At 43.6% G+C, this 13,576-nt stretch overlaps 1 protein-coding gene across 2 annotated transcripts in view; it reads right to left on the reverse strand.

Annotated features, from left to right (window-relative positions):
- The window catches only part of TRIM9 (tripartite motif containing 9), a 111,038-nt gene that overhangs the window by 42,553 nt on the left and 54,909 nt on the right, over nucleotides 1-13,576 (reverse strand). For both annotated transcript variants that reach the window (XM_042989689.1, XM_015544504.2), the window contains exons 2-3: nucleotides 6,655-6,750; nucleotides 4,224-4,346 (exon numbers count right to left, since the gene is read on the reverse strand). In XM_042989689.1, coding sequence (XP_042845623.1) covers nucleotides 4,224-4,346; nucleotides 6,655-6,750 — 219 coding nt within the window. The remainder of the gene's footprint in view (nucleotides 1-4,223; nucleotides 4,347-6,654; nucleotides 6,751-13,576) is intronic.

The raw sequence follows: 13,576 nt of genomic DNA on the forward strand, positions 1-13,576 counted from the left end.
TATTTCTTTGGGCCTACCAAAAGAAAAATGACATTGTCAGTTTCCCGAGAAAAGCACAGATCTCATTAATGGCACACTTCAGTGTTGTCACAAATTCCCTGTGAGGATCGCAGATGGTGAGGATACTCTAAGGTCCTATTCAGGTCAAGAAGGCCCAGAAAGGATGTTAACAAAACATATAGTTCATGTGGCACCTGAGTGGCTCAGTCAGTTGAGTGTCTGACTTTAGCTCAGGTCATGATCTTCTGGTTCATGGTTTCGAGGCCCATGTCGGGCTCTGTGCTGACAGCTCAGAGCCTAGAGCCCGCTTCGGATTCTGTGTCTCCCTCTCTCTGTCCCTCCCCTGCTCACATTTTGTCAACAACAACAACAACAACAACAACAAAAACCATGTAGTTTGAACAAGACACCCAGGGGTTCCGGTTTACCGTGCTTATTGTGGGGATATCACCCAAGTAGTCTCAAAAACATGAGTTAGTAATATCCCTTGGAAGCTCAAAAGCAATTTTCCCCCGTCAGTAGCTTTCTGACATTTCATTAGTTCACCACATCCTGAAAATAGATATGTGGCTCCCAGTGTTTTTTTTTTTTTTCAAACCAAAGAATAGTATTAAGAAACAATATTCCTAAAATACGGTCACAGCTGCATACATATGTCTCAAGCCACTTTCCTAGGTCCAGAGACAATCACGCCTGTGTATAGACTAATTCTACACCACATTCTCTAGTATTATGGAAAGCCAGTCCCTTGGAGAACTTCTTCAGTGTACTTACTAAGTGATACCAGGTTTCCAGGCATTCTCTCTCAATGATAACAACAGTAATAGCTAATATTTATTGAGGACTGTGCTAACGTGCTTGGCAATTTCCTATGATGTGATGACTGCTTCTGGCCCGATTGTACACACAGGTGAAAGAAACTGAGCCACAGGCTTGCCCACAGTTAGAGATCTAGTAAGTGAGAAAGTGTGTCCTCACACCCCATTCTCTGTGACACAGAATCTGGGCTCTTTACCTCTCAGCGCCAGCTTGCCTCAGAACCAGAACTATTCAATCTGCTCAAGCAATCAGTGCTTTCAGAGAGGGGCATGAGGAGATTATAAAGACTGTCTTTATACACACTCACTTTCCAGCATCCTTAGCCCTTTGGATTGCTCAAGGAGAGAAAGTTGCCAGAAAAATACACACACAACTCTCCTCTTTGTCAGCAAAAAGCAGGGCCCCTAGAGAACTCTGCCAAAGGGAAGCGGAAGACCATAAGATTATCCTTGCCGGGCTATGAGTGATGGGTTAGCCAACAAAGACAGAAAGAAGTACTGTGCTTGGCAAGCGATGTCTATAAAAGGCCAGTCTTTTCTCACAAATCTGAGGAGCAACAGAAATGACAAGAAAGGGGAAAGGCAGGAGGGAGAAAAGCAGAGGGAGGGAAATTGGAGGCTGCATCAGTAGTCACGGCGTCGGCCCTGCTGGCTGTTTTTAGAAGCAGTGACATACAATCCACTGGCAACAGCAGAGAAACAAATCGCTCGAGACAGAAGACAGAACAGCTTTCCTGCCGTGGGGGACAGCCAGCCACCTGTCTCCTGTTTCCGTGGCCCTATGGGATCAGGGGCAGGGAACGCCGCCCAGGGCAGGGTGGAATGCGAGCAGGCAGCTGCTGCTGCTCAGTGTCCCCGGGCACACCGCTGTGCCCTGCTGGGGCAGGTCACCAGGTTCCTCTGCAGTCCCTCCATTAACTGATTTTTGCACAGTCCCCTACAGCAGAGGCAGCACTGAGCAGAGGCACCTGGGGGGGCTTTCACACCCCTCTGCTACCGTTTGACATGGAGAAGTGATACTTTCTCAATCCTTGATTCCCTTTTCTGTCCAGGTCACTGCCCTTTTGTCTCTCCCACGCAGAAAACCTGGAGTTGCGGCTACAGTCACTATGTGGTTTATCACAAATGGTTCACTGCGTTCTGCTTAAAGATACCAAGAAAGTGTCTGAAATGTCTTAAAAAAGAGATTTCCACTGAGAACAAGTTAAAATCTGGTGGCTACCTACTAAAGCGGTTGGTCTACTATTTAGAGAGAAAATCCAGCTGTCCAGCTCATTTCCTGAAGATAGCTGTGGTTTTATTTTAGGTGGCTCTAGGTGGTTCAAGTGGTATTCTGAGTTCCACCATAATAATAAAAGTTCTGGGTTTCTGAAGAGTGTTACATGAAGGGCAATAGCAACAATCGTTTAGTAATGTCAGAGCAGGTGACGGAATCAGGTTTGAGTGCATTCTAAGATGAACCTAAGAGGGTTTTCCAGTAAGAGCCACCACCAAGAAACAGCAATGGCATCTCTGGAAGCAGGGTTATAATCGCCAGCCTCGCTTCACTGTCTAAGCCAACAGGCTGAGGCTCTCTGAACATTAGAGCCCTGTGCACTTTTCTTTCCAAACTCCTTCCTGGTTCAGATTTAACTTCAAGGCACACAATTTTCTTTATCAAGGAACCTACAGTACCTCTCCTTGATAAGATTGCACTGCTGCTCCCTCATCAGGAACATGTGGAGAGACATAGCCCTGATACAGCACCCAGGAAGTCAGGCCAGCAGACTTCATCACAGGGCAGAGCCCTCAAGGGCTCTTTCTGGACTTTGTTGCCCCAGCTCTGCCGCCTGCCTGATTGAGTTCCACAGGCCCTCTCAGAGCGACACCTGGGCAAGCCACAAAGGCAGGGGAGAAAGGTTTATATTCCAGCCACATTATTGCTCTGACTTTGGGGCAGGAAGAAGCAGGTGTGTGGCTCTAAATGTTTTGCAGCAGGTGGGCAGCGGAGGAGGGAGCCTCTTAGAGGAGGAAGCTGGAGTTGGGGTTTTCTTACTCTTGGAGAAAACTGTTAAGCTTCCCTGGGGAGAGGTTGTTCTTTATCTTGTTGCCTGTCTCCCTGCCTTCTGGCTGAGCCCCCTGGGGCTCCGGGTCCTGGTGTGTGGCTGGGGCATAAAGTTGGAAGGTTGGTGACTGCTGCTCAGGGCTCAGCATTGCCAGTCTTGCTGCGGGTCTTGCCAAGGTCTCATGCCCTAGTTGGCAACTAGTTTATTGCCTTGTTTCTGGTACCCATGAAATGGGTGCTGGCCCTGTTTGATGAAGCTTCCCTGCCACTAAGCTTGAGCCCCAAATCTTGCAAACTGTGCTCTCTTACTTCTTCATTTCTCCCTTGGTTTTCCTACTGGAATCCCATTAGTTTAACAATGGGGCCTTCCCCTATTCTTCAGGGACTATAGCCTGTTTCCAACCTGCTGGGGTATCTGAGGCTCACAGGGCCATTCATGAGCTCACGTGAGGTTGTATCCATTGCCTGCTGCCCACATCATGAGCTCCCTGAAGTTGGCTGCCTAACCCCAACAAAGGGCCTGTGGTCAGACCTTACCTCTCCCTCTACCCTAATGTCAGGCCAACATTGTGCACCTCATATCCTCTACCCACTGGTAGTTACCCTGGGGCTTACTGGCCATGCATGTGGACCTCTGCTGACTGCCTACTTCTGGGCTCCCTCCTGCGGGGTTGTTCCCATGTCTCCAGCCTGCTCTCACATCTTGTTGTCCTGCTCCAGTGAGGGAGTGGATGGGGTATCAGATGTCTCCAGGAGGACCAATCCTTTTGCCAATAGGGCCCACACTCATAATCAATCAACTCTACTGTGCGATGACAAAAGTCTGTGTAGCTGTCCCGTCACACAGTTCACTTCAGAAGTTAAGAAAAACCTTGTTTGTCTTCTGGAAAGCATGGTTTCCATTCCCATTTCAAAAATACCTTTTGCCTCTGTATGGCCACTCTGGCCACCTTGTCTAAAACTTCAACCCCCTTTCCTAGGACTTCCATCCCCTAATCCTTATTATTTTTCTTAGCTTTTTTTTTTTTTTTTTTTTTTTTACTAAATACTGCGTATTTTACTTACTTATCTTGCTTACTGTTTATCCCTTCTGGTGGAAAATAAGCCTCATGAGGGCAGTGATTTTTATTTATTTAATTGTGCCTACACTCAGAGCAATTCTTGGCCCAGGGGAGTCATTCAATAAATATCACTGAGGTAAATGAGGGAGTGTGTGGGGAATGAAGGGATGCTTGCTCCTTGCTCTCCAGGCCACTGGCCACCAAGACTGTGGGCATCTGGCCCACCCATCTAGCCTGTCCATCCCGGCCCTGGGAGCCTGGCTCCTTGGCTTTCTCCTCTCCCCATGGAGCAGCACTCACCTTCAGCTTGTGCTCATGCTCCTTGTTGACACGTGCGAGCAGCTGGGCTTTCCTCCTGTTGAGGGCATCGATGAGGGCATCACACTGGGCCACCAGGCAAGCCTCGAACTCCACACTGTTCTCCTGCATGAGAAAGCACATCTCTCAGCCGCAAAGCACCCGGTCTCCTTGGGCTGCAGGAGAAGACAGAGCTCCCCTGACCATTTGTGGGGTGCAAATCCCTGCTGAAGGAGATGAAAAGGAACTCTGCCCACAATGCACATTTCACGTTGTTTCAATACCTGGATACATTTCATTCTACAGTGATAGTGTTCACTTTAAATTGAAAAGGATAAATATTACTTAATAAATTTATCAAAAGGAAATCATACCCACAGTTTACATTATATTGTACAAAATAAAGCTTCAGTTTGTGGAGTTGAACATGAATCTTTCTGAGGGCTGGCGGATGTCTGCTTATGTATGGTGGAAGGTGGCATTCAGAGAGGCTGGCTGCCTGAGCAGGTGGGGTATTGTAGAGGCATGAGAGCTAAAGAATCATTAAATTCAAGAGAAGAGGGAAGAAAGAGGACAGAAGTGGTCTTCAATATTAATCAATAATCCAATGATAATAGAACTTTACAAGAATAATCATGGGCAAAAGTACTTGCTGCTTTCATTAAGGAAAGCAAATAGTTAATGTACATAGACAGTCAAGAACAATTGACTTGACTTCTACCCAGCCCTAAAAGTCAAGCCACGAACCAATAGCTTGTGAGGGAACACTTACCATGTTCTAAATGAATTATAGCTTCTCTGTGATGTTTACATTGAATGTTGGATCTAACTATTTTCTTGATTTAAATCTGTACATGCTATAGCATTTCTTTCAAGCAATTCTCTCCCTAAATCATAAGCATTCATTAATGATAGTCCTTTCAGTAAATCACATATGTAATTTTGATTGTCAAGTGATAATCTGAAAGACAGTTATAATTTATAGCAAATGAAAGATGAATACTCACACATACATGAATAGCATTGAAAAAATAGCACCCAACTGAGTCAACTGTAAGCTCTAGGGGGCTGGCAAGGAAGGAACAGCTTAGCCTATCAAATTTTAATTTATTCTCTAAGTCATAAAGAACTATGTCTCTTAATATAAGGATCTACTGATAGGCATTTGAGAACTTTTTAAATGCAAGATCTTCTTCATGTAATGTGTTATATTAGGAATTGCTTGACTAGTGCCTTCTACATGCTAAGTTTTGGCTTTCCTGGCAATTGTTTTTGAGTACTCAGAGAAGTCCTCTGGAAAACGTCATTTAAGAGGGCTCTATGTCCCACACAGGGTAATATTGGGAGGATGAGGGCAGCCCTCTTGCAGTTTCTGATTTAGAGCAGAAGGAAAGCTTTGCTCTGATGAAGAGGTGGGGTGCAGGGCAAAAGCAAAGAAGGGACTGACCGATCACCTCTGTTGTTCTGGAAAACAGAAGAAAGTGTACAACTGTTAGATTGTCAGGGGATCAAAAGTTTTAACATGAACATGCGTGGAAAAAAGAGTGAGGAAATCAATATAAGATGCTTTGAAAGCCTGGCTTACCTTTAAAAAGACCATTCTACTTTGACATGGGTTAAATATTAACTAGGAAAGCCAATTTACTGGAGGCCAGAGTGAAGGTTATTTCTGTGAGGCAAACCTCAAAACATAAGAACAGTAAACAGTGTAGATGTTCACTAGTTAAGCATCTCATGCAGTTTATGGTTTCTCCCTTTAGCAATAGTGGAGAGCTCACGAGCTCTCAAATGCTGGCTGATCTTTGGGTCATTGTGTCCAAACAAAGCAATCTGAAATTATAGTTACCAGGGGGGTCATGGTTGGAAAACACTTAAGTATCTAAGTAGAGAAGAAGCATTACTATGGGCAGGAAGGAAGGAAAGAGTGAAGGAAGGAAGGAAGGAAGGAAGGAAGGAAGGAAGGCAGGAAGGAAGGAAGGAAGGAAAGGCAGGAGGGAAGGAAAGGAAGGGAGGGAGGAAGGAAGGAAGGAAAAAAGAGAAAATGTGACCTGTTTGTTATCATCAGATAAGATATAATTATTGCAAGGTGTTTTGGGAACCTGAAGAGTTTTAAAAACTCAACAATAATGACTCTGAATTCACAAAGAGGCCTCTTTCTAAATACGCAGTAGTGGAGAATTAGGACCCTAGTGCCAAAGGTAGCAACTATTTGGAAAACTAGGTTGTGTTGCTGGCTTGTTGGCAAAACACAACCACCTCGAGAAGGGGTGTGTTTGAAGTTGGCCTGTATGTGTGTTTGTATTAGAAGGGACAGAGCAGAAAAGAATAATTGGAATTTCTCCACAACACATTAAGGTAGAAGAAACAAACTCCCTGCTACACAGCTACATTTTAACCCACGGAGTTTGCTTTCTGTCTCAGGTGCTGGCAATACCTGGATCTGTTGGACCATGTTGCGGAGCTGCACCAGAAACTCCTTGGCTTCTTTGGCCCTGTCTGACAGTCCGTTCAGCGCCTGGGAGAGCTGGCTCTGCAAAGATAAAGAAGGAAGCCAGGGAGCTGTAACCACAGGAAGTAGCAACAAGGTCTTACGGTGTTGTTTTGATCCAAGACCCAAGAGTTCTCAAGCCCCTCAGATTCCTCTTCTCAGAGCTTGGGGCAGTTAGCCAACATCTGTATATGAGGATTCTGGTACTAATGGCATCCAGGCACCTTCCACAGGCTCCTGAGAAGTTTCTCCTCTGAAGCAGTGAAAGCTCCTGGTCATTGCAAAGGCCCTCACCAGCTGATACCTGCCTGGAAATTCCACATGTCATGAACTAGTTAATTAATTCAGCAATAATTTATTTAACTTAAAATTAAAAGCTAAAGTGAGTCAGAAGATATGATGATTATCAAAATTATTTAGGCCAAAGTGCTATTGGTCTGGCGTTGGGGCAGGAAGAATACAGTCAAGAACAGGATGAAGGAAGGAAGGGTTAGAGCACTGGTATGATGCTCTGGGGCTACTTCAGTGTAATGGCACATACAAAACCCACAATCACATTTTTTTCATCAAGGTCACCTTCCTTCTCCCAAATACAGCCCTGTTGCCCTAACTCCTGTCCATTCCTCAACCAAGGAAGACTCTCATCCTAATTTTCCACAGTGTCCTGTCCATCTGGAATGAAGTTCTGCTGGGGGCCATGTGTCCAGGTAAACACTGGCTTTCCCAGCCTCCCTGTCTGCTGGGGTGGCCATGGGACATACTACTAATTGATGAGACTCAAGTGGAAGATGGCTGGGGGTGAGGAGGGGTCTGAGAAAGCTCTTGCTTTTCTGCTAACATGAGACCAATGTGGCTGGTACAGCCTCTGCCCTTTTGTTCTTGACTTTATGGCAGATGTCTTATGACTCTCACTGAGAAGGCCAACATGGTAAGGGAGGAGGGGTGGAAGAAGAAAGAGCCCGGCTCCATTGGCATCATTGAGCAGCTGAACAACAGTTGAGTCTCCTACCACTAGGCTTCTTGTTTGTGGGGAAAATTAACTCCTTGTTAAGTTCCTGTTTGGGATTTTCCATTACTTTCAGCATTGTACTTAATGCAAAATTCCTTCTGCTATATCCTTTCATCTCACCTGTAAATTACAGAGACAAACTCCTTTCCCACAACACCTTCTTTAAAGACTAAAGCCCACTCTCCTTACCAACACAAAGCTTCATCCCTCTCTCCTCTCAGTAAAAGGGCAGAATCTTAAAATTGTATCTCTTGGTCTAATGAATGTTTCTCTTTCTTTTTTCTCTTCAATCCAGTACAGTTAACATACAGTGTTATATTAGTTTCAGGTGTGCAATATAGTGATTCAACAGTTCTATACATTACTCAGTGCTCATCAAGTGTACTCATAAGTGTACTTTTAATCTCTTTCACCTTACCATATGATCCAATAATTCCACTACTGGGTATTTACCCAATGAATACAAAAATACTAATTTGAAAGATATCTGCACCCCTATGTCTACTGCATTATTGAAAATAACCAAGATATGGAAGCACCCCAAGTGTCCATTGATAGATGAATGGATAAAGAGGATATATAGGAGATATATCTATATCTATATCTATATCTATATCTATATCTATATCTAGATATATAGAAGATATATACACAATGGAATATTACTCAGCCATAAAGAAGAATGAAATCTTGCCATTTGCAAGAATGTGGATAGATCTACAGAGTATAATGCTAAGTGAATGTTCTTTTTATATCTGCCTTATTAAATACAAAGTTAGGCACTGGATCTCTTTAAAAATATGCATGTCAAATGCTTGATAGAAATAATGTGGGGAGATAGAAAGAACATAGGCTTTAGAAGGGTTCAAATTCTGGCTCTGTCCCTTACTAAATGTGACCTTGAGAAAGTTACCTCTGCCTGAGTTATTCCAAAGCAAACAATGGGAAGCATAATAATATTTTGTAGTTGGGTTATTGTGAGGGTTTAGTGCACTCACCAATAGGAAAGCTCCTGCTAGTAAGGGTAATGGTTAAGGGAACTAATCCAAATTCATAAATTCTGCCAGTCAGTGGCTTTTCAAACTTTACACATGGTTTTACCTCATCCATAAAATGAGAAGAATATTACTCTTCTCGGGTGTTATGGGCATTGCATGAGATATTAGATTAAAGCTCAGAACCTCTCTGGTGCATGCTGCGTGATTAATCAACATTGGCTGTTATTCATCTTCTTCCTTCCTGCTCACAAACACCTGCAGACTGACTGGGGAGAGTCACAGGGCAGATTCCTGGAATGGGCTCTGCTCATCCCTTGTACTTTGATTTATGTACTCAGACTCTGGGAGGCTAGACCAACACAGCTGAGGAAGAAAAAGCACAAAGTGAGCTTGCAGTGCTGGAAGGGCTGCTCAATTATTTATTACTAGTCCCAACTGCACCTATAATTTGGGGTGAAAGTTTTCTCCTCAAGAACTTTTTCCAAGAGCTGAGGGGATGAGGGAGAGTAGTAGGGTCTCATTTAGAAGAGAAGGCAATAAAATGGGAGAGACATATTCTAAAGGAGACATTTTTCATTGTTACTTTAAACTCACTTCCCTTCTTCTGAATGAGCAAAAGTTTGCTGGCTACCAGTTTTCTTCCCTCTTTTTAAAAATTTTTTAATGTTTTTATTTATTTTTGAGAGAGAGAGGGAGACAGAGCAGGGGTGTGGGAAGGGCAGAGAGAGAGGGAGACACAGAATCTGAAGCAGGCTCCAGGCTCTGAGCTGTCAGCACAGAGCCTGACATGGGGCTCAAACTCACGAACCACAATGTCATGACCCGAGCCAAAGTAGGACGCTTAACCGACTGAGCTACCCAGGCACCCCGTCTTCCCCCTTTTATGATAACCTATGCCTTAGTAACCACATTTGTATGTTGGAGTACAGAAGCCAAGTTCACTCATTTATACAGAACAGACGCGACCTGATTTGTTGTATCCCAGGCTTGCAATTAATTATACAATGTAAGCTAGATCTGACACCCATAAAAAATTGTTGACCAGGTACTGCTATCTACTTAGAAAAAAATTATTCTGTAGTATACAAAGAGTGCTGGCCTCATCCACTCCCAGGTTTTGATATGGCAAAGCAATAAGTCAACTGGAAAAATCAATTCGTTTGCAGATTACCTTTCTTTGTGTCTATATTCAGTCCCAAGAATGCCTTCTACCTGGCTAACGATGGTTCTGGTATTTGATAAACAATTGCATTGTAAGATAAAGATCTAAAAACCTTTCTCTTAAGCTTTGCCAACTTGTAGAAATTTGAGCAGGAAACAATGAAAAACCCTGGAAACTATTTATCATTAGAAAATGCTCTTATTATAAGGATTTATGTGTGCGTCGCTTTTATAGGATAGTTCTTTGATCACATTTATAAGCTAAATCTGATGTAGAAGAACATTATTATTGATTGATTTTGTTTCCCAGATGCATTTAAATTCCTGCTCTGGGCTAACAGAAATGTTCTGTATTCAGGACCACAGAGCAGCCTTGTAAATTTATACCAGAACACCAAAGATGCAAATATTTAGTGTGTGTTTTCGTTACAGCCTCCCTGGCTGTATATGTAGCCGTTAGAAGCGGTTTTTAATGCCTAAGAAATGACATTCTGATTTCCTGGATATTTGTTTTCCAATTTTCTGAAAAGGTGTCACGTTCAGAAAGTGAATGAGAGTGGGGAAATGATGTAGCCGTGGAGGCACTGACAAATTTCCAGGCAAGATCTCAGAGCGTGCTCTGAATAACCAAGATCTCCCAGAAAGAAGGCAAGTTGCTCAGAGCTTGAAGGAGAGGAACAAAGCACTCCGCCTCCTCCTTCCTTCTTCTGCTGCTTTGTCCCTCCAACTTCCACCCAGATTCCCTACACCTTCCAAAGGAGTGGAGGTTATAAGGGGTCAGAAGCTCAACCTGGAAGCCCCGGGGGGAGGACAGTTCACAACCCATTATTACTTAGGCTCAGCAAACCGGTATGGGATTCAGTTAATCCTGACCAACTCCTCACTTGCCCGAGCATCTGCCCAGCTGCCAAGGCACGCCCACGCAGAGGAGGGTGCCCTGCCATGAACATGATTCACGTGTCACTTCCTCCCTCAGTTTACTATGAATATTGGATGGAGACAATGGGGACAAATGAAAGGAAGCTTCCTAGCTGTCTGCAATCTGAAGTTACGGGCATGGGATGGGTCAAAAGGGTCAACCAAAGAATTAGTACAAAATAGATGAGGTGACAAACCAGCAACAGTGGCTTGATGGCCCCTGTGACCCTGTCACAGTGCACACCTCCTTCCCAGGTACGAGGGTCAACACAAAATGCAGGAGCAAAGTGATGATTGATGCCATGTGATTCTAAAGTAAGGCCCCTCGGAGAATAACAATTTTTTTCTGGAAGAAATACTGGTTTTTTTAAGTCTTACTACATTATTGACATTATATAATTAAAAAGCAAAGGCAAGAAATTCTAATAGTTATGATATATTGATTGTTTCTTATTATCAAGGAACTGATGGTTGCTTTTAATGTGTATCCTATTTAATCCCAGTCACCATCCTGCAATTTTGCAGAGTCTCAGAGAGGACACACATGGGTTTAGGTTTTATTTATCTATTTTTTTAGTGTTTATTTATTTTGAGAGAGAGAGAGAGTGGGGGGCAAGCAGGGAAGGGGCAGAGAGGAGAGAGAGAATCCCAAGCAGGTTCCTTGCTGTCAGGACGGAGCTGGACATGGGGCTCGATCTCACGAACCGTGAGATCATGACCTGAGCTGAAACCAAGAATCAGATGCTTAACCAACTAAGCCAGCCAGGCTCCCTGAGTTTAGGCTTTACAACTTACATACAAAAGAGTAGGAACACAAAGCCTAGTTGTCTGACTCCAAAGTTGTCCTCTTTGCTTCAGCCGCCCAAAGAAGAGAAGTCTTCTCTCACTCATGCAGGAAGAATAAAAACAACCTGCAGTGAGAGCATGTGAAACCAAAGAAGGTGATTTGGTGGGGGGATTATGATTGATTATGAGGGAATTTGATTATACTTAGCAATCAGGTAAGATGTGAACATGACCTGTAAGCTCTGTGGAGGACAGAAGGGAGGAAGACCTTACACACCTATAATCTAACACACTGTTCCATATTATCCCATTTCTGTTCCTCAGTGCTAGATCTGGACACACAAGTACACAAATATCCACACCAAAAGCTAATGCATAATGCCATTTACCTCCTTTTTGATAACAATTTAAATCCAAACATTCTGTTTTTGTCATTCTTTAAAGCATAAACATGGACCAGAAATGCTGTTATTTCACCAGAGAGCAGCAACTGAATGAGATAGGGCAATGGGAATTAATCTGGCAGTGGGGTTAAGAGGACAGACTTTACAGTCAGATGGACTTGGCTTTAAATCCTAGCCTTTTACTAGCTGTGTGACCATGGACATATCACCTAACTGTAGTGGATATTGTGGTGCTCTGCCCAGATTCCCTTCTAAAGGCTGGTGTGTTCTTCTTCCAGCTGCTGGGAATATCACTGTTGATAGATGGCACTAGGTGTTGTTCTTGCCTATGGAACTGCATTGCTCAGTGCTGTGCCCACATCCAGGGTGTCCCATGAATGACTGACTGGCCTCCTTGCCATGATCTGAGAACCACCCTGAAGGGCCATCCCAGCTCTAGAACTCCCTTCAGACTTGGCTGAGGCCACTGCAGGTCAGGTTCATCCTTTGCTCAACCCTGGCCTTCTCACTTCCTCACAGGTGGACCTACTGAAACCCTGAGCAGCTAACTATCCCTTCACAACTCTCTGAGTCTGTGTCCAGGAGGCCCAATTTAAAACACTAAGCTTGCTAGGTTTCAGTTCCCCCACCTACAACATGGGGATAATAACACTACCTCCGTCGTAGGACTGTAGTGAGGATTACGTGAAATCATGTATTCAAAGTTCCTCTATACAACACCTGTGAGCATTGTGTAAGCATGTAATACTTATAAATAATTACTATTTTTATAATAAGAATTATGTTAAAATATACATGCATAAATCATTGGAACATTTTGTTATGCCACATGCCCCAGTTGGGGGTTTGGTCAACTACGATTAGTCAGACAGTGCCCTAGATTGTAGTATTGTTCACAACTATTTGCCCCCTCCTCATTTTTGCCATAAGACTTGTGGTGTCTCCTGTAGAGGGAGCATGTGTTCCTGCCCCGTTCTTATTCTTGGCCATGTGATTTGCTTTAGGTTAAAGAAACGTTGTGATTTTCTGCCAGCTCCTTTGCTCTTCTTGTCACACAAATTCAATGGCATGTGGATAAACTGGCTCTTAAAAAACACATTCGATTTGTAATGTTTGCTAATTTCAAAGGTGTTAATACATAGTTGGTTTTAGGCTACCAACACGACATTACTGAATGTGGAGTTAGAAGAGGTGTGTGTACTATCAACTCTTTGGAGCAGTGTGCAGGTACAACGAGGTACCTGCATACCTGCTACCACTGGGCGTGTCCCACACAGTGGCTGTGGGCTTCAGAAAGAAGACATATGGAACAGAACTTCAGACTACCTCCTACGATAGAATATGAGCAAGGAATAAACCTTTGCCTCTGAGATTTTAGGGGTTGTTTGTTACTGTAGCAAAACTGACTAATACAGATAGCAATGATAAACTTTTCCTTTGTGATTTGATTCAATCAATTTTCATGGAATTTGCTGTGGACCAGCCACAATGATTCATGCTAGGAAAACAATGATAAAGAAAATAAATACAATCCCTTCCCTCATGAAACCATCACTGTTCTGAAACCACCACCATTCTGAGCTTAACAGTGT

Source organism: Panthera tigris, chromosome B3 (assembly GCF_018350195.1).
Source record: "Panthera tigris isolate Pti1 chromosome B3, P.tigris_Pti1_mat1.1, whole genome shotgun sequence".
Lineage (NCBI taxonomy): Eukaryota > Metazoa > Chordata > Mammalia > Carnivora > Felidae > Panthera > Panthera tigris.